General features: G+C 44.4%; 1 protein-coding gene and 3 non-coding genes across 4 annotated transcripts; all 4 read left to right on the plus strand.

Annotated features, from left to right (window-relative positions):
- Positions 1 to 168: 168 nt before the first annotated feature.
- On the plus strand, positions 169 to 20330 carry polr1a (RNA polymerase I subunit A). The gene is made up of 37 exons (XM_070836556.1): positions 169 to 338; positions 733 to 841; positions 1006 to 1101; positions 1277 to 1426; positions 1583 to 1693; positions 1838 to 1923; positions 2025 to 2113; positions 2221 to 2301; positions 2773 to 2890; positions 3124 to 3268; positions 3385 to 3543; positions 3655 to 3777; positions 3908 to 4135; positions 4236 to 4343; positions 4473 to 4619; positions 5039 to 5230; positions 6001 to 6150; positions 6331 to 6514; positions 6655 to 6737; positions 7551 to 7709; positions 8567 to 8665; positions 8793 to 8945; positions 9193 to 9275; positions 9428 to 9593; positions 11041 to 11164; positions 11626 to 11726; positions 11806 to 12005; positions 12508 to 12675; positions 14375 to 14510; positions 14786 to 14940; positions 15339 to 15468; positions 15629 to 15736; positions 16635 to 16910; positions 17859 to 18059; positions 19252 to 19369; positions 19498 to 19662; positions 19793 to 20330. The coding sequence occupies exons 1-37, from the start codon at positions 262 to 264 to the stop codon at positions 19891 to 19893; spliced, it is 5079 nt and encodes a 1692-aa protein (XP_070692657.1). The 5' UTR covers positions 169 to 261; the 3' UTR covers positions 19894 to 20330.
- Positions 6878 to 7014, plus strand: LOC139207828 (small nucleolar RNA SNORA5). Its single transcript, XR_011585126.1, has one exon. It is a non-coding gene; the product is annotated as a small nucleolar RNA SNORA5 (small nucleolar RNA).
- Positions 8114 to 8250, plus strand: LOC139207829 (small nucleolar RNA SNORA5). Its single transcript, XR_011585127.1, has one exon. It is a non-coding gene; the product is annotated as a small nucleolar RNA SNORA5 (small nucleolar RNA).
- Positions 10718 to 10854, plus strand: LOC139207830 (small nucleolar RNA SNORA5). Its single transcript, XR_011585128.1, has one exon. It is a non-coding gene; the product is annotated as a small nucleolar RNA SNORA5 (small nucleolar RNA).
- Positions 20331 to 20389: the final 59 nt, after the last annotated feature.

Raw genomic sequence — 20389 nt, forward strand, 5'->3', positions numbered from 1 at the left:
TGATGAAATGCTACATTCTATCCACGCTTAATATTTAACTAAATCAAACTTTAGTATTAGCTTTAATTTAAAAGAAAAACATCCGCTGGGTTTACGAAACAGAGTAAGCCACACATATGTGTGTCTCCCCTGTCGTCTGAAAGTTTAGTCTGACGGTCCCACGTGTGAAACAGCAGGAACTTTGTGTCGCATGTGGCTCAAACAGAAAATCATGATTTTCTAACAGTGAACACACCAAGAAGTCCGGATAATTCTGCAAAAATGCTATTTGGGAAAGAAGTGCCATGGCGGCGTTTGGAGGGCATGTCGTTTGGCATGTACTCTGCCGAAGAGATAAGGTGAGCGGTAGCTTGTTAGCTTACAAGTTAAATGCTGAGTTCATAACAACACGCCCGCTCATGGTAGCATGCTCTAAAGTTACTCATATGTTAGCAAGGCCTTGCTGTGTCAGTGTTCATTATACGTGTTTCATATTTATGTTGGTGAGCACTAAGTTATATTCCTGCTAATTTCCTTTAGTTATTTATTCCCATCAACGGTTCTGCACCATTTGATGAAATGACATGAGAAATGTCCTTTAGATGGTTGTAGGAATCAGTACAACCTTTCTGCATCCTATTTATCATCCCAATGTAATGTGGACCCAGTAGGGACCTATCAAATGACCAAAGGGTCACTATAATCCAGTATAATTGTGAATGTAGTTCTATATTTCTGCATTCTTCTGTCCAGGAAGTTGAGTGTGAAGGCGATCACTAACTCCAAGTTCCTTGATGCTGTCGGGAATGTGGCCCCGAACAGCCTGTACGATCTGGCCCTGGGACCATCAGACGGCAAAGAGGTTCGCCCCCACAGAAATCGTATTACGTACAATGTTTGTGTTGTGTAGAACACACAGGTAACGTGCCACAGATCAGTCTGTCCCTGGTTGTGTGGTTCTACCTCTGTGGTTTATCATCATCTGCATGTGTAAAACTTAAGATCCTCTCTGATTGTTTTTACCAGGTGTGTTCAACCTGCTGTCAGGACTTCAACAACTGTCCCGGACACATGGGACACATAGATCTACCTCTACCTGTATACAACCCACTGTTGTTTGATGTAAGCATGTCCGCAAATCCACCACACGATCGTACGTAGACAGGCAGATACCGATACTGATGGACCAGCCTGCTGAGGTCTGATAGATCAGTATCTAATTTCAGTGATCCAGTCTACGATGTTTGTATGAATCTTCACCAAGGTTCTTATGCTGCTCTCTAATCTCTCCCATTAGAAACTCTACCTGTTGATTCGTAGTTCCTGTTTGGCGTGCTACATGTTAACATGTCCGCGAGCTGCCATCCACCTGCTGCTGAACCAGCTGAAGTTACTGGATCATGGAGCCATGCGAGAGGCCTACGAAATAGAACAAGTTCTCAACCAGGTGCGTTTAAACTTGTTGACTGTCAGTGTGTAAGTCATCGTCTTTCATCTGACTGTAGGTTGCCCTTGACTGACGTAGCCTAACTCATAAATCAACAGTGCTCTGTTTACATTTGTATTTATGAGTCAATGCGAACCGTGTCTGTGTGCGTGTTAGCACCTGGAGGAGAATCCCAAAGCCACTGGAGATGAGATTGAGCAGGCGCTGAAGCAGTTTACACACACGATCGTAGGAGCGAACGCTGAAGGTTCAGAGAACATCAAACCGGTAGGTTCATCACCTCAAACCACTTGGGGGTGGTTAACACGATTTGGTTAACATGGAAACAAGCATTCATTTCAACCATACCATGCAGCTCCAATGGAGGCACACTGGCCTAATGTTGTGTTTGTGTGTTTTTCTTTTGTCCAGATTAAACATCTTGTTGAAAAGAGGAGCAGTCTGATAAATGACTTCTGGAGGGTCCACATGAGTCCAAGGAAGTGCCCTTACTGCAGGTAACTCGATACAAATGATAATGCACTTAATTCTTAGATGTTAACAGTCAATTTCATAATTGCTCGTTTTATGCTGCCATCATGGTTTGTGTGTTTTGAAGGAGTGGCAAGTTCACAGTGCGCCGCGAACACAACAGTAAGCTGATTGTCACGTTGCCAGCAGGAGCACAGATCGGTGGCAGCACTGATGGTAAGTAATGTTGCACACATGCTAGCATGCAGGCAGGATGGGAGTCCATTGTACAAACCCTGTCGGGACGTACAGTAAATAGATGTCACCTATATGTCTTCCTGCAGAGGATTGTTCGGGTGGAAGGAAAGTCTACCTGACCGCTAATACTGCCAGAGAACACATTAAACAACTGTGGGAGAAAGAGGGTAAGCCAAAAAAAACACACCGTCCCACCACTATGTGCATACAACCAGACATTTAAGGGCCAGATTAGATCATATCATTGAAGCATTCCAAGGTGAACATTTGAACAAAGTGTGGTTTCCATCAGAAAGTCCGTATAATCTCAGTTATGTGATCAGAAAAGAAGCATTTAAAAGATCATCTGTGATGGATGACACGTTTATTAATGCTTTGTTTCTTTCATCCCCCTTTTTCTGACTTACAGCTCTAACACATTTTTTCATTTATTTAATATTAGTTTTAACCATTTTCTAAGTGATTAAAACCATTATTAATAGTGCTGTGCGGACGTTGATGATGGACCGTGTCCTCTAGAAATGTGACGGCTGCAGAATGGCGGAGTAGCAGCTAAAAGCCTCACTCACATTTGGGTGGTAGAAGGAGTCTTTAACCCCCAAAATCTAATTCTTGCCTCCTTTCTCGCTCTCTTCCAGGTTTCTTCTTGAAGTGTTTGTTCTCTGGGCTGGAGGAGGGGACTGTCTCAAAGGAGGGAGAGAGGGGTTTCTATCCAGACCTCTTCTTCCTGGAGCTAATGGTGGTCCCACCTTGCAGGTATAGTGTGAACAAACACACTCACGTACGGCACAACCAACCACTGGTAGTGTTAAGTTCTACAAAGATTAATAATAACCTCCAGAATGTTTCTGGGAGGGATGCTCAGGCTAAATATATGCCACGTTTATACAGCTGAAGGATTTATTTTGCGTGATAATACAGCTATTGATGCCAGCAGAGGTTGTGTGACCATATTGCGTCTTCACGCCCCTCCTCCCTCCTCCTGTCAGGTATCGTCCGATCAATCGACTGGGCGACCAGATGTTTACAAACGGTCAGACAGTCAACATGCAAACCGTCATGAAGGACTGCGGAATCATAAGGAAACTTCTAGCGCTCATAGCAGGGGAGAAAACTGCTCAGGAGGGGGAAGAGGTAAAGCGACATGCAAGTGTATTTGTGTGTGTGTGTGTGTGTGTGTGAGACATCGCGGTTTTTGTGGCACGTCCAACCCATGAACGCATCGACCCGTCCGCTCTTGTGCTCCTCAGCTTGAACAGGCAGACAAGACGTTTCTGTCGGGGATCCCCGGAATGACACTGACAGATAAACTCTACAACTTGTGGATCCAACTGCAGACCCACGTTAACATCGTCTTTGACAGTGACATGGACAAAATGATGTCGGAGAAATACCCCGGAATCAGACAGGTATCAGACGTAGACACTGCAGCGTAATAAGCCCTTTGTGGTGGTGGTGGTGTTTTTTTGTTTGTTTAAGACATTCCATCACTCCATTTGTGTATTTGTCCCTCTTACCAGATCTTGGAGAAGAAGGACGGACTGTTCCGGAAACACATGATGGGAAAACGAGTGGACTACGCTGCGCGATCTGTCATCTGTCCCGACATGTACATCGGGACCAACGAGATCGGAATACCTATGGTACACCTTACTGTGTTTCTCATCCATTTTCCCCCCAAAGAGAGAGAGAGTACCATTCGTTTTTGCCCAAGGGGAAACTTGAATGACATCAGCATGCATACAGAACTCCGTCTTTTCTGTGCTTGTGCAGGTGTTTGCCACCAAGCTGACCTACCCCCAGCCCGTCACTCCATGGAACGTGAAGGAGCTCCGTCAGGCCGTCCTTAACGGCCCCAACGTCCACCCCGGAGCTTCCATGGTTATAAACGAGGACGGCAGGAGAACCATCCTATCGGCTTCCAGCCTCGCACAGAGAGAAGCCGTGGCCAAGCAACTGCTGACGCCATGTCCTGGTCCACATAAAATGCCCATGAAGATAGTAAGTGGTTGCAATTGTTGTCATTCCCAGAGACACCGAGTGTGAGTTAACCTTTCAGTGTCAGTGGCACCGGCCTTCACTCCTCTCTCGTTTTATCCAGGTCAATCGTCACATCAAGAATGGCGACGTCTTATTACTGAACAGACAACCAACTCTGCACAGACCCTCCATACAAGCTCACTGTGCACGCATCTTACCAGGAGAGAAGGTGACGTTTAACCCGTCCAGGCGTATCGGTCTTGTTACTTATCACAGAAGCGCGGTGGAGTTACGCCGACGTCTCCTAAATAAACACGGTTTATAACAAACTGCACTGGATCTGAATTTGCCGTTACAGGTGTTAAGGCTTCACTATGCCAACTGCAAGGCGTATAACGCAGACTTTGATGGGGACGAAATGAACGCGCACTTCCCTCAAAGTGAGCTGGGCAGAGCAGAGGCCTACACGTTAGTCAGCACTGACCAGCAGTACCTCGTCCCCAAGGTGGGCACGCACACACACACACACACACACAGTAGAGAAAACACAGCTGTAACACAGCCTACCTCTTACAATATCAATATCGATTGTGTTTGTAAAGTTTAATCAGTTTGACTCTTGGCGAAACTGAACACAGTTTGTATCTGTGCTGTTTTAACCGATCATTTCTGCAGATCTAATATTGATTGTTTAGGTAATGGATAAGATAACAGAGGCAGCTTCGTCACTTTTCTGAATTTAAAGGCGCATTTGGTCGTTTGTAGTCGAGCTTCTCTGTGAATTATGAGCAGTGCATAAAGCTCCAATCTAACTGTACTGTTTAAAAAGAATATGCATGTACATATGACTCATGAAGGTGACATGTTATTTAAGTGAGATAAACTCTCCCAGGTTAGCACTGAGGTTTTCCCCCCTGTCTTTAGGATGGCAAACCGTTAGCAGGTCTGATCCAGGACCACATGGTATCGGGAACGAGGATGACGATACGAGGCTGTTTCTTCACCAGAGCCCAGTACACTGAGTTGGTGTACAGAGGACTGACTGACAAACCAGGCAGAGTTAGACTGCTGCCGCCTGCCATACTCAAGCCACAGCAACTGTGGACAGGAAAGCAGGTAACTGAACTTGATGCATTTCAGGCTATGTTTCAGCAGATGCTCTGTCAGACATTGAAAGCGACAATTATCAATGAAAGCGTTGATAAGTCAGTTTAGAGTAGAAAGCTACATCACGTTCATTACAACAAAGACAGGACTGTGTCCGTACTGTATTTGAATGACTTGACTCGAATGGAACTGAATTGACCTCGAGCTCGCCCGTACACTTTGGAGGAAATTACTTTCAGGAAATTATTTCTATAAGACAAGAACTGTATTTTCGCTGTTAGTTCGTACCATTAATTTCCCAACACACAAGATAAACTCTCAGAGACAGACATCGCAGTTCAAAGTTTTACTTGCAACAAGCAAGGAGTACAGGCAAAGATCTGCATCTGCACTGAGCGGTCTCAGTGTCTTTCAAGCATATATGTAACATGTATAAGCAAAGTTCCTCCTCTCAGCAGTCCTCCACCGCACCCTGCTCCCTCTCCTCCTTGCAGGGGCGGTTGGTAAGAAACGCAGGTACGCTGACTTCTCACCGTTCAAGGCCTTCTCGAACTCTTCTTTATCTCAAGAATGCAAGCACAGTCTGATACATCCTATACCAACACACATCTCTTTGGTCTGTGTAAAGGTCACAGCAACTATCACACAGTCCTGCATCAGGCTAAAACTTCATGATAATAAAGCATAAATGTTTTAACATAAAAATGTATTAACATAAGCGTGTCTGCACATTTTCTATTTCCTAACACTTTGCGCCACGTATTTGCTGATTGTTGCAGGTGGTTTCCACTCTCCTGCTGAATGTAATCCCACCGAAGGCCGTGCCCCTCAACCTGGTCGGCAAATCGAAAATTCCCAGCAAAGCGTGGATCCAAGTGCCGCCACGAGCTGCTCCGGGATATAAACCCGACAGCATGTGTGACTCGCAGGTACGCACAAGATTTCACTCCACAGTTCGAATCAACAATAATGACGCAGCTTCATCCAAGCTCTGCGCTGTTTCTGCCTTTGTCGGTTTGTCGGACAATGTTTAAAACATGCATGGTAAGCAATTTAGATAGGACTAAGCGAGGGGGGGCGTCTTCCTTCCATCTCTCTTTGTTTCCCAGGTGGTGATTCGTCAGGGGGAGCTGCTGGTGGGGGTTCTGGACAAAGCCCACTATGGCTCCTCAGCCTACGGCCTGGTCCACTGCTGCTATGAGCTGTATGGAGGGGCGACCAGTGGCAAACTGCTCAGCTGTCTGGCTCGACTCTTCACCGCCTACCTGCAGTTATACCGAGGCTTTACTCTGGGTGAGAACACAGACAAATAGAACGCTCGACATGTTACAGACAGAATAATTGGTTGATGTTTGTCCGTTTTTTTTGTGTATAATTACTGAAGATGGAAGAAGAGTATTATGTTTAGGAACCTTTTATGTGTATGTGTCCAGGTGTGGAAGACATTCTGGTGAGACCAGTCGCCAACAGGCAGAGGAAAAAGATTATTGAAAAATCACTGAAGATTGGCACCAGAGTAAGTTAAAGCATCAGAAAGGCAGCGTGTGTGATAGTGTTTTCATTATTCACGTTAAGGCTAACGTGGAACACATTGAAGCACCTTCAGGAATCGACTGTGATTTGTGTCATTTAAACAAATAAAGTAATGAGAAAATGTGCAGCCTTGTCAAATTCAGTGCTTCCTGCTCGGTGGATGCCACTGGCCAAAACGGCTGCCACAGTGAAGGCGTAGTTCATGGGCCCCAGGGTGCTCTAACGTGGCCACTGGGGATAAATATGTACTACACACAAGCATGAACATTTAATGAAATGGACCGAACAGGTAAAGAGTGCCCTGCAACTGCTACAAATAATTTTGCATGACAGCAGCTCTTTCAGTCTTTGAAAATCTGACCTTCTGTAATCTTCTTTGACAAGTGGTGCAGTCCGTTGCTCTTAGCTCTTTGTCTCGGTGCTCTCAGTGGAGGAGGTGGCAGCGTCCGCTGGTCTGCCACAGTGTCTTTATTCACACTCCCACTAGGGGGCGACAGAGTGTGAATATTTGTAATACGGTGGCTTTAAATGTGCACTACCACAGTGTTGACACGTGATTACTGCACGCTAAACCAGATGTTTGCTGCAGTCAAAAAAATGATGCTGTGAGAGTGAACTGAAACAGTAAAGTTGTCGGCTTTCAGCTCAAACTGCTGACCTCATAATACTGACATTTTCACATTCGTCATTTAATATAAGAACATTGATTAATTGCCACTTTAATTGAAATACTGTTTGGTGAAAAGGGGTGGTAGAAACCTGTTTTTTTTTTTTTTTTTCCCTCTCCATCACTAAGGCCCTCCAGGCAGCTTTCAACCTGCCCCCCAATGTGGATCAAGCTGAGGCTCGGAGCCGCTGGCAGGACGCTCACCTCAACCCAGACCAGAGAGACTTCAGCATGGCCGACCACAAGTTCAAAGAAGTGGCCAACCAAGTGAACAATGACATTAACAAGGTAACCCGCCACTACTGCTAGTACCACCACCTCTGCTACTGGTGACATTCAGCACAGTGAACGATGACTGATGTCCCATGTCCGATTATTCCTTTTGGCACACATAATACCTGCAGCATGTTCTTCTCCGTCACGAACTTAGAGAGAGAGAGAGCTACACAGTCAATAACAAAGAGGAAGCGGTGAGGAGAGAACTGGGCGAGTGAACGGGCAAAACAAAACTTTATTAGCCACTAGTTTCATGCAGGATCTAAATAGATAATGGTCAAACATTTATGTCCTGCAACAGTGAAAGAACAACACAATGTCTGTGTTGCTGTCGCAGCTGTCACTTTTTTTTTTTTTTTTTTTTTTTTTTTTTAAGTTTGTCATCGCACCAATGTGTGTGACCTTTTCAGAAGAATCGCAGCCTTGTCAAATTCAGTGCTTCCTGCTCGGTGGATGCCACTGGCCAAAACGGCTGCCACAGTGAAGGCGTAGTTCATGGGCCCCAGGGTGCTCTAACGTGGCCACTGGGGATAAATATGTACTACACACAAGCATGAACATTTAACTAAGTGAACTGAACCAGCCGAGAGTGCTATCACTCTGCAGATGCCACAAATAATGTTGATTGTAATATTTATGAGCCACAGCCTCCATCAGTGCCTTCTCTCTTTTTAATCAATTAATTGCATCAATTAAAACATTGGTCATGCAACAGTAATTAACACAATGTCTGTGTGTTCTTGGGCAAGACACTGAACCTCAGATAGCTCCTGATGTTAGTAGTTAGTAGTCTGCTGTGTGTGTGTGTGTGTGTGTACTATATCAATGCAGTCCATTTACCATGATCACATATTGTCGTGTGTTCCAAGGTGTGCATGCCGGTCGGACTCCACACCTCTTTCCCAGACAACAACCTCCAACTGATGGTCCAGTCAGGAGCCAAAGGATCTACTGTCAACACCATGCAGGTACCACCCGACACACTCGCCTTAACCGACTGATCTGCTGATTTTGCACCCAACTTTAATAAAACTTCAAACTTCAACTCTAGGCTGTTAACCCAAAAATACACTGACCTGTGTGTGTGCGTTTCAGATTTCATGTCTACTTGGTCAGATCGAGTTGGAGGGGCGTAGGCCTCCACTGATGCCCTCTGGGAAATCCTTGCCATGCTTCCAGGCATATGACCCGGCACCTGCTGCGGGGGGCTTTGTTTCTGGAAGGTTCCTCACAGGCATCAAACCACAGGTACATCAGGAGAGCTGTGTGTTGTGTGGAGGACTCATTTTTAACAGTTGCTTTTACACTGTGGCCCCTGTTGAGGACTGGGATGCCAAATGGCACACATTAAGGTGCTCTGTTGCTCTTTTAAGTCCTCTTTCTGAGTGTTGCTGTTGTGGCTTTGTAACTTGTAGCCCTTTTTAGATGTTTGTGAAGATTACTTACTTCATGACACATTTCTTTCCTTGTCTCTGTGCAATCTTCCTGTGTTCAGGAGTTTTTCTTCCACTGCATGGCTGGCAGAGAGGGACTGGTGGACACTGCTGTGAAAACCTCTAGATCAGGATACCTGCAGAGGTAACGTAAACCTCACTGCTTAATAGTTCGGAAAAAGCTGCCATTATCTTTAAAAAGTGCTCACGAGAGGCATGCAGCGATGCAGTGTCCTCTCCTCCCCTCTCTCTCTCCTTATCTTGCCCCTCTTTTCTTGTACATCCCCTCCTCTGCAGATGTGTCATAAAGCATCTGGAGGGTTTGGTTGTGCAGTATGATCTGACGGTCAGGGACAGCGACGGATCTGTGGTCCAGTTCCTTTACGGTGAAGACGGGCTGGATATCCCCAAGACTCAGTTCCTGCAGCCCAGACAGTTCCCCTTCATAGAGGACAACTATGAGGTAAAACGGAGCAAAACACAAACACGCTGCTGAAAAATGGTAATCTAGAAAATTGGCATCACTATTCTGATTGTACATTTCAGCTGGTTAATTCAATTAAATTTATTTTGTATAGCCCAATATCACAACAGAGTTGTCTCACAGTGCTTTACAGAGTTCATTGAAATAAACAAGAAATGTAAGCAAACAAACAATCTAATAAAGAGTCCAGCAGTCGATGAGGCCAAAGGATCAGTCTGAGGCATCACCTGCCCTTTATGGACCCTCCTTCTTCGGGAAGGAAAAACTCAAAAAACCCAGTGGGAAAAGAGAAACCTCCGGGAGCACCACAGTGAAGGAGAGATCCAGCTCCCAAGGACGGACAGGCTGTAGCCTCGGACAGACGCACATCCAATGTGTTATATCACAACATCTGAGGAAATAATTCAGAAATACCATACTGCCATTTACTGACCGTGACACTTCCTCCTTGCTTTGTAATATTAGTTTTAGTAATAATACTTTCAGCTTTTTAGTCTTCTATTTGGGGTTAAACATGCTCTAACTTTAGGAACAGACTTTTTACTCTATAGTTGTCAACATGTTGGCAAAGGTGCACTAACCATTCACGCTCACACACACACACACACACACACACACACACACACACACACACACACACACACACGTAGGGGCAATTTAGAGTCACCAATTAACCCGCATGTCTTTGGACTGTGGGGGGAGGCCGCAGTACCAGGTTCAAGGGTCAAACCACAAACCTGCCGGCCAGCAGATATGAACCTGGAACCTTCTTACTGTGAGGCAACAGTGCTCACCAGCGCACCAAATTAATGAAAATGGCCTGAACTGTAGGCATTTGCCTTTAAACTGACTTCTATAACCTCAAAACTCTGTTGGGCTATGTTAAAAAAAAACCAAAAAAAAAAACACACACAAAGTGATAGACTAAACCACTTTCACTGTTGCAGGACATAAATGTTTGACCATTATCTATTTAGATCCTGCATGAAACTAGTGGCTAATAAAGTTTTGTTTTGCCCGCTCACTCGCCCAGTTCTCTCCTCACCGCTTCCTCTTTGTTATTGACTGTGTATAGCACAGGGGTGTGAGAGATGTAGAAAGATCACAGCCGTGTCAAATTCAGTGCTTCCTGCTCCGTGGATGCCACTGGCCAAAACGGCTGCCACAGTGAAGGCGTAGTTCATGGGCCCCAGGGTGCTCTAACGTGGCCACTGGGGATAAATATGTACTACACACAAGCATTAAGTATGACTCCGCAGCTGTCTAACTGTGTAAAACCACCTGTTCACACTCGAGGAAACTCTTCAGCCAGCACAAGGCAGAGAATGTTCTGCTCCTTTAAACACTGTCCATGTCTCCAGCGAAATGTAGATTCCCTCCCATTCTCCCACAAAAACAAACGGCCTGGTGTTCTCTTTGCTGTCAGGTTATCAAGCGGTCCCAGGGCATGGATGAGGTGTTGGCACGTCTGGACCCTCAGGCTGCTGATCAACACTTTGCGGCAATCCAGCGCTGGCGAGCGAAGAGGGAGCGGGCATGTCCCCGGAGAGGTGGATAACCAAGTTTGGCTGGGCAGTAAAATGATCTTTGCTCCCCAGACATCTTACTGATGTATAATCAGAATGCATTTGTTTTACCATTTTCATCACAATTCCCACAACAGTTAACCCAAGTCACGTTCTTCGCTACAAAGCTTAAGTGTGCATATTTTCTCTGGCTTTAAGTGCTGTTAAAAGTAAGCAACAGCCCAGTGAAATCCTAGGTAGGACCTCAATCGTAGGGCTGAACGCTCTATGACATCCAAATTGCTAAAATATGTCCCAGTTAACTCATAAAAATGGACAAGATTTAAATGCATTTAGAGTTATGCTAATAATTCATAAGATTTTCCTCCCACTTTGAGCTAGTCAGGAAGAGAAACGGGCAGTGAGGTGTTCTATACTGTATTTGTACATTCCCTATGTGAGTGTCTGTCATTTAATGTTTGTCTGTGTGTGTTTTTATCTGTCAGGAGCGTTCTTGCTGTTTTCCCAGAAGAAGCTGGCCAAACTGCAACAGACAGAACAGAGAACAGAGCCAGACGTCCACGGCAGGAACGCCGCCGTGCTGCAGGTATTTATGCACAGCATGAGAATGCACCGGAGGCCCGTCAGTTCGGTTGTCACACGTTGTTCCTCGGCTCTCTCAACAGCTCATACAGCGGTGGCACTCTGTGGATGAGACCAGCAGGTCAAAATACAGCAGGAAGGCCTCCCGCTGCCCTGAGCCCTGCCTGGGCCTGCTGAGGCCGGACATCTGCTTCGGATCAGTGTCTGAAAACTTCCACAGCATCACAGACAAATACCTGCAGAGCAGAGCCGGCGTGAGCGAAGGCGGCCTGGACGCTCACAGGTGCTGAATGTCTTTTTGTAGCTTTAACCTCTTACTTAAACTTAATAATCATACAAACTGAATTAATAATAGCATCAAATGCCCAGACTGAATCTTCTCAAGTCAAACACAAGCACACAAAGAAGTCTAAAGTGCACTACATTTTCAAAGAGTAACCATAACATAACTAACACTGCTGAATTTGTTGTGTGTACGCAGAAACTACTTGCATGCAGCCTTAACTTATTATCTTATACATGGCATCATATACATATTATAAATTAGAATGTGTTTTTTTTTTTTTTTTGTTTTTTTATATATACAAGAACACATGGGTGATTTGGTACACCTAGCTAAAGGTAATGTGGTGTAATACAACATCCCTGCAATAAATCTATGAAGGTCGTTTCTGGTGAGCTGTTCACCGCTGAGGGTTGACCAAATATTAGAAACCTCTCAGTATAAAAGTTAAGCATTTTAGAGCATGTTACAATAATGAATATGAATTCCTGTGTGTCCTCAGCCTGCGCCAGCTGTTTCACTATAAGTGGCAGCGTTCCCTGTGTGATCCAGGTGAAGCGGTGGGTCTGCTGGCAGCTCAGTCCATAGGCGAGCCCTCCACCCAGATGACCCTCAACACCTTCCACTTCGCCGGCAGAGGAGAGATGAACGTCACTTTGGGAATACCTCGGTAAAGTCACTATTCACCTTTTTATGCACATACAGAGGCATCACCCAGGACTTAAACAGGTCCTCCAACAGCCTTTGGAATTTCAGTTAGCCTGTGCGTGCTTTACACTACTCCAATATTTCCAGTTATTGTAGGTCACATTTCAAGCACAACAGGTTCCTAATTCATCAGCAGTTAGCACGTACCGTTCTGGGGGTAGCCCAGCACGAACAACTTCAGCTTAATCCTACATCTGAACAAATGTACCTCTCTCTAAACTGATGTGGGCTGTGGTAAATGTGTCTCCTGGCTCCTCTCTGGTTAATCTTGATGTTAGTACACAAAGTGATGAGGCAATATGTCTCGTTTACTGTGACAGATTTGTAAAATGACGGACGATAAATGATGCACGCGTGATTAATCAGCAGCGTGTCTGCCACAGCTCGTTGCAGAGCTGGAATGGAAGATAGTCAAATCTCAGTAAAGGCTAGTGTTTGTGTAGAGCCACTGAAAGTTTCCACTATCACGCCGTGGTGAAACAGTTTGCATCAACAGAATCGACCGCAGAAGCCTCTCCTGAGGTAAACTCCTATCAAATGCGGGCGTAATCTCTCTTTTGCCATTTCTTTTATGAGTTGTCAACAAATCTACCACACCAGCCTTTCTTATTTTATAGATATTGAATTTATTTCGATCGAGTGCATGGTGTACATTATAAACCTGTATAAAAGAGTTCAAAAGTTGTGCTGCAAAGAGAAAGTGACACCATAATTTAAGGACATTCCATCAGCAGACGCAGGGTCATTAAAGGTTCACACCTCCTCTCTGCACTGTGAAGCCCAGTCAGTTAAAGGTTCACATCAAATTTATCACACATTAACTGCACTTTTATGTAATTGATTTAAAATCGGAGGCATGTGAAGCAGTTACATTTGAAAATCGCAACCTTATTTCTGAATTTTAATGTCGCCAATATAAAACGTCTAAGAAGGCTGTTGTGTTGCCTGATCAGCACAATCCACCTGATAGAAAGCTCAAGGAATTTCATCCTAACTTACACTTTAAGCATTTATTCTTCAAACAAAGCTCACACAGGCTGCATGCGGTCTTTGTTACTATGACAACATATCACTCCTCTTAAAACACCCGTTGTGCGAAAAGACTAGCATTTCACTTTTTCTTTTTATGGACTATTTGTGTCCGTTTTTTACTTTTTTTTTCACCATGGGCACCAAGCCACTTCTCCTTTTGTGTGTTGAGCCAAAGCTTCCTCCAAGCTTCCTCCAAGCTTCTCATCTACATCGAGTTCAGGGCAGTCCCTTGTGTTACTCATTGACTAGTGCCTAGAGGTTGGTTTCCCCAATTCAGACTCTTAGACTATTTTACTTCATTTTATTTCAGTTTGAATGCATGTGTTAACTCTAGTCTTTATCTGGTTCCCTTAAAAGTTTTGGATAAGACTAAGCAACAGGAGCGATAGTCACAGACCGTCCATATCTGCTTTGCATCCAGTGAATTCAAAAAAACTCCAACTGCTTTTAAACGTGTGAGAAGCGGTGGCATGAGCACGTGTGAGCACAGTCTAACTTGTGAAAATGTGGGGCTCGTAGATGGACTGTCCTCACGCCATTCCTACATCAACACTTCTTATCCCCACCCCCCCTTCCGCTGTACTTTTCCTCCACGTCTCACTATGTCTGTCTGTCTGTCTGTCTGGCAGTCTGAGGGAGATCCTGATGGTGGCCAGCTCCAGCATTAAAACTCCCATGATGAGCGTTCCAGTGCTAAACAACAAGAAAGCCTTGAAAAGGGCCAGGACGCTTCGTAAGAGACTCACCAGAGTCTGTCTGGCTGAGGTAAGGACCAGCCTCTCCTCTTCGTCCTCCATCTTGTTCTGCTTATCTCATCTTCACCTGTCCGTCATCTCAGTGAGGCTTGTGAATCTTTCTTCTAGTTTTGTCACGCTAGCACTTGCTCCTGCCCTACCAGTTTTGTGGCTTCTCTCATCTCGTCATCTATCTTGTGTTCATATCTGTCTGTAGGTGTGTTACTTAGTTACGTTATGATGTCCTTCCTGTGTGCTTAATTCAGATCCAAAACTACAACTCACCACAACTGTGTTTGTGAGCAGGTCCTGCAGAAGGTGGATGTGGTGGAGACGTTACGAATCGAAAGGCATGAAAAGCTTCGGGTGTTCAAAGTCACCTTTCACTTTCTGCCTCCTGATCGCTATTGTGATGATAACCTGCTGTCACCCCACCACATTCTCCAATACATGGAAACTAGGTGTGTGCGTGTGTTCAGTTCATACCGTTTGGTTTGCTTTCTGTGTAAAGCAGAAGACAAAAGCTGATTTTTCTGTCCATTTATTTCAAGACAACGAAGAGCAAAAGCCAATATGTCAGTACTGCTCCAACTTAATTAAAATTAAATTAAAAAGTTATTTCTCTTAGTTTTTTAATTAAATAAAAAAACTAAGAGAATGTGAGGAAAGTTTTCATCTTTTCTTTTACTTGGCATCCATAATGCTCCTGAATGGACATCTGAATTATATGAGTGTCCTCAAGTTTTATCTGCTTTTTCACAGAATGAGTGTGAGAGAGGCCTGTTCCATTGAAAAATGACCTGATATTAACCTCCATCTTCTGTGTTTACACACTCTGTTTGGTTCTTTGTCTTCACAGGTTTTTCCGTCTCTTCCTTGAAACCGCCAAGAAGCACAGTGCCAAGCTCGCTTCCATCGCTGTGGAAACCAGAAAGGCCACCCTCAGGGACAATGACCACGATGGCGATGCAACAGCTGCCACAGCAGGGGTGTGTTTTTAATTGGCTCGTCTTTGTTTCAGCATTCCCCCCGTCAGATTTTTAGGACCGGCATTGCCGCTCCTCCCTGAATGCTTTTATGTGAACTTTTCCCCCCCTTCCTTCAATACCAAAATATGTGATGCATCCTTGCTATGTTGACATTCATCAGTTAGATGACGGGGAGAGAGAAGAGGAGCAAGAGATTGTTGACGACCAAGGGAACGAAGGAGACGCTGATGCTTCAGACGCCAAGCGAAAAGATAAACAGGAGGAGGAGGTATGAAGACGGATGAAGTACTTAATATCAAATACAATCACTACTTCACGCTGTGGTGTGTGGTTAAAGCTGAATCCCTTGATCTTACTGGAATTGGAAACCTCAAAAATCCAGTTCCTGCACCACGTGTGGGTGGACTTGTCTGAACATTTGGTCTGCATTAGAGGCGGTCGCTAAAGCATCAAAACTGACTAGTTTAGACTGGAAAAGGTTGCTGCTCCTCTGCAAAAAATGTAGGTACGGTGCCAGTCTGTCCCAGGGTGGATGTTTTTGCAACAAGTATGAGATCCAGAAATACATTTAAACCTCTGTTAATATTCTCTTTTTTCCATTATTCGTAATGGTCAGGGAGCAGGGAAACATCTCAAACATGCATGCATGGTAGTGGGCCAACATAAGCAGGTTTGCCAAACACTTTTCTAAAGAAAGACTTATGAACCAACCACAGAGCCCCAAGGTGCAGGACGCATAGGAACCCAAACAAAAGATGGAAAAAAATGTCACCGATTTTATATGAGTAGCCAAGACAGTGGTGGTAGAAAATTTCAATCTGGTCATTTTGATCAAAAAATCTGCCACTTATTCAAATTTATATTTTTTCCAGTGAAGTGAAAACTACTACTATTCTTTCACACACTGAAGCTGCTTCAGGAGCAAGTTGGGGTTCAGTGTCTTGCCCAAGGACACTTGGACATGCGGACTCATAGCTGGGGACCGAACCACCGACCGTCTGATTGAGGGGCGACCCACTGTATCTCTGAGCCACAGCCACAGTGCCTAGCACCTTTTTTCCTCTTAAAAGTTCCAGTACCTTTAGTTATAAAGTGCGTGGCACATGCAGCACCAGTGCACTTCCTACCATAATGCCGCTAATGCCCATCTCCGCTTTCCTCTGCAGGTGGACTACGATAGTGAGGAGGATGGAGGCGATGATGGCGAGGACAAAGAAGAACAGGGGGAGGTTGAGGAGGCGGCGGCGGCGCAGGACAGTGCCGAGAGCAACACCTTGGAGGAGTCCCAGCCCGAGTCTGCAGGGGCGAGAACGGAGAGGAAGAAAAAAGAACGAAAAAGAGGGGAAGGCACCTTGGATCAGCTGAGAGTCAACTCTGTTCTACAGTCCAACACGGCGATAGAGAGATACTGCTATGATTTCCAGGACGAGCTCTGGTGTGAGGTGAGTTTGTACGTGTTACACAAGCAGATTCTAAAGGTTTTAAGTGACTTTCCCTCAACTTTGATGTTCAGATTTTAGAACAGATTTTTTAAAGGGAGAGGCAGCAGATTTATTTCATCTTTTTAGCATTTGCAACAAAAGAACCGAAGAGAGTTAATAAGCAATGGCTGCAATGAAAAACATAACCGTATGGGTCTGATTACAGAAGTCCTTTTTGTAAAGGCTTGTCATGAAGGCTCAAACAGTTGTGATGGCTTATTTACCCCAAATACCGAACTTTTGTTCTTGTGAAGAGTCATTGTCGCATTTGAATTGAGGGATAATCCAGCCTTGATCTTTTTTTATAACCCTCCCTCTGCTACCCATGGTCATTTATTTATTTGTGCAGCCACTTTATGATGCTGTCATTCCATTTTAAATGTACTTTGTACCTAGATGCAAGCTTTACAACACAACACGTGACGAAATCTCAAACACGCACATCACACTTGGAGGAGTAGGAGGTGGTGCACTTCACAAGGCTGGGCCACAAATATTAAGACTGATCGACTGCAAAATGAGAGGAAATTTTGATTGCCATCTAATTGTGATCATTGTGACCAATTGAGTTAAACGACTATCAAGTGGGAATGCTCATTACTACGTTTGGCCATGTTAAGTGAATCCATCTAGATGTGATGTGCCCTTTTGCTCACCACTCAAACGTCATTTATTTATAATGAATATGAATGTTTTAAAGACCACTTACCAGCCAGTGGATATTGATTTCTTTGCGAGCAGATGGGAATACAGTATGTTGGTTTGAAACCACACAAACTGCCGCTTTCAGTATGTTGGTTTTAAACCACACAAACTGCCACTTTCAGATGTCCTCAGTGCATCAGACTTCCTCTTTCGTTTTTTTTTTTTTTCCCATGTTAAGCCTCGATGCCTTCACCCTGTCCGTAGGTTGACCTGGCTTTGCCGGTGAGCAAGGTGCACTTCGACCTGACGGCGGTCCTGTCGACATTGGCCCAGAACGCCGTCATCACGGAGACCAAAGGCTTGACGCGCTGCCTCCTGAGTGAAACAACAACAAAGACGGGAGAGAAAGAGACGGTTCTCAACACCGAAGGCATCAACATGCACGAGATGTTCAAGCACAGTGATGTAGGCAGTGTTTTTGGCGTTTGCTTTAACCTCGCCATTTTAAACATGGGACCCAACTGTGGTTCGAAAGGTCACGGACATACATTTTTAAAACTACACGACCAACTACACAACTCATATTCCAGGTGGTTTCTCCAAATTCAACACACAACACCACTTTTAGTCAACAGACCACAACCTGAACAGAATCCCTCATAAGAGCACTCATTTGCTAAGCACACTTTATGCAACTAATCGAGGGCCTCATTAGTTACATCGGGTGTGCTTGAGATGAAATACATCAAATACCTGGACTGACTTGGGGTTTGTTCACAGTGATGTTTGGTTATATGTTAGAAATATGGGTAAATTAAGAGAATTGTCCAAAAAGTTAAGAGAGGAGATCATTGTCAAGGAAACAATGAAAATTATACAAAAAGACAGCAAAGACACTGAATGTTCCTACAGATACTGTTTGAAGCATAGTTCTCAAGTTGAAAGCTAAAACAACACTGGCTACACTACCTGGAAGTGACAGAGAGAAGAAGCTATCACCAGATTTCTGAGGAGACAGGATGCCAAAAAAACCCCAAGTGACCGTGAAAGACCTGCAGCAGGACTTAGTGGCAGCAGACACTGAGGTTTCAGTTTCTGCAGTGAGGCACAAGATGTACACCACTACTGACCCAAAAGCACGAGATAGGTTTTACAGTTTTGGATTTCTACTCTGCAGAGCAAAACTGGAACTTTTCTGGTCTATAGATCAGCGGTATAGTCTTATAATCAATCAATTTTACAGTAGTTTGTCATTTGCTTTTTTTGACTGCAGATAGCTGTCGTGATGTCAGCTACTTCTGACATTTACTGACAGGAGTGGCGGACAATAGTGGCCAGTCAAAACATAAACTTCACACATTACTCCAACCACATTTTCATTGGTCAAAATGTTGGTATAAGTTACTTGTGGCCTGAAGTTGGATGGAGGCTCTACAGTTGGGTGGGTTATCTGAAATCTAAGTATGTATTTTATGAGTCTTCTATATAGTCATCTTTTTGGATGTCTGGAAGGCATTATAGATGGTACCAGATGTAAAGGAGACTTTTTTGAAGTTTGAACATTAAAAGACAGTTAAAAGACTGTTTGATATTTTCACATCTCCGTACTCACTACTCAAATCTGCTGGTCATGATATCTTTTTTTTTTTTTCTCCAGATCTTAGACATCAACAGACTGTACTCCAATGAGGTCCATGCCATGGCGAACACCTACGGGATTGAAGTGGCTCTGAAAGTCATAGAGAAGGAGATCAAAGATGTCTTTGCTGTCTATGGTACATGCACACACTTGCACAAAGTAAAACCTCATGCACACACTTAAACAAAGTAAAACCTCAGACAGCAGACTGCATGGCTGTCGAGGGCGCTGAGGTTTAGCCTCTGTTTCTCTGTCTGTCTCTAGGTATTGAGGTGGACCCCAGGCATCTGTCGCTGGTAGCGGACTACATGTGTTTTGAAGGCGTTTATAAGCCGTTGAACCGGCACGCCATCCGGTCCAACTCCTCCCCTCTGCAGCAGATGACCTTTGAGACCAGCTACAAATTCCTCAAACAAGCCACGATGCTGGGTGAGTTATTTTGAGCATCGTGTACTATGGACGGTTTGTGCTCCAGGGAGAATAAAGCCTTTCTGGATTCCTGTCAAGTCGAGACAAGAATTCCTTTTGTGTTCATGGCTGTTTTTCTTCTGTGTTTCAGGGTCACATGATCAGCTGGTATCACCCTCAGCCTGCCTGGTGGTGGGGAAGGTAGTCAAAGGTGGAACAGGACTGTTTGACCTCAAACAGCCTTTGCAGTAGGAGAACTCTGATATATGGACACCCTTCACATGGACTGCAATAATCAGTGAGCTGGAGGGGAATACCTTTCAGTCCTGCCTACTCAAACTCCTGTCACAGCTCCATATGACAAATATAAATACCTTTTTACTCGGCTCCTACTTACTGTTGTGGGTGTGGTAAATGTTATTAAATGTGTTTTTAAGAAAAAATGTCTTGAATATATTGATTTTGAAAATGAAAGTAATCCAGCTGTTGCAAAACAACAGACGTTCTTGTATTGGAGAAGAGCTCACTGAGCAGTTTCACTGTATGATACTAAAAGGATGCATAGTGGGGGTTTACAGCACAGTTGAACAGGGTGGTGCCACTGCTACAAAGATGCAGTCTGGCCACCCAACAACCCTCACACACATCATTGTCTGTATTTAATGATACAATTATAAATGTGTATGAAAGTTGTATGTGTTTTTTTTTTTTACATCGTTTTCTTGTCCCCTAATGAAAACAAGCGTAC

This window comes from Pempheris klunzingeri, chromosome 9 (genome assembly GCF_042242105.1).
Source record: "Pempheris klunzingeri isolate RE-2024b chromosome 9, fPemKlu1.hap1, whole genome shotgun sequence".
Lineage (NCBI taxonomy): Eukaryota > Metazoa > Chordata > Actinopteri > Acropomatiformes > Pempheridae > Pempheris > Pempheris klunzingeri.

What these genes read in the sequence shown, in the direction of transcription:
- polr1a (XM_070836556.1), top strand. Translation starts at nt 262, where the DNA reads ATGCTATTTGGGAAAGAAGTGCCATGGCGGCGTTTGGAGGGCATGTCG. An exon ending in ATAAAATGCCCATGAAGATA is followed by an intron (nt 4,136 to 4,235) that starts GTAAGTGGTTGC and finishes CGTTTTATCCAG; the next exon opens with GTCAATCGTCACATCAAGAA. An exon ending in TCACAGGCATCAAACCACAG is followed by an intron (nt 8,946 to 9,192) that starts GTACATCAGGAG and finishes TCCTGTGTTCAG; the next exon opens with GAGTTTTTCTTCCACTGCAT.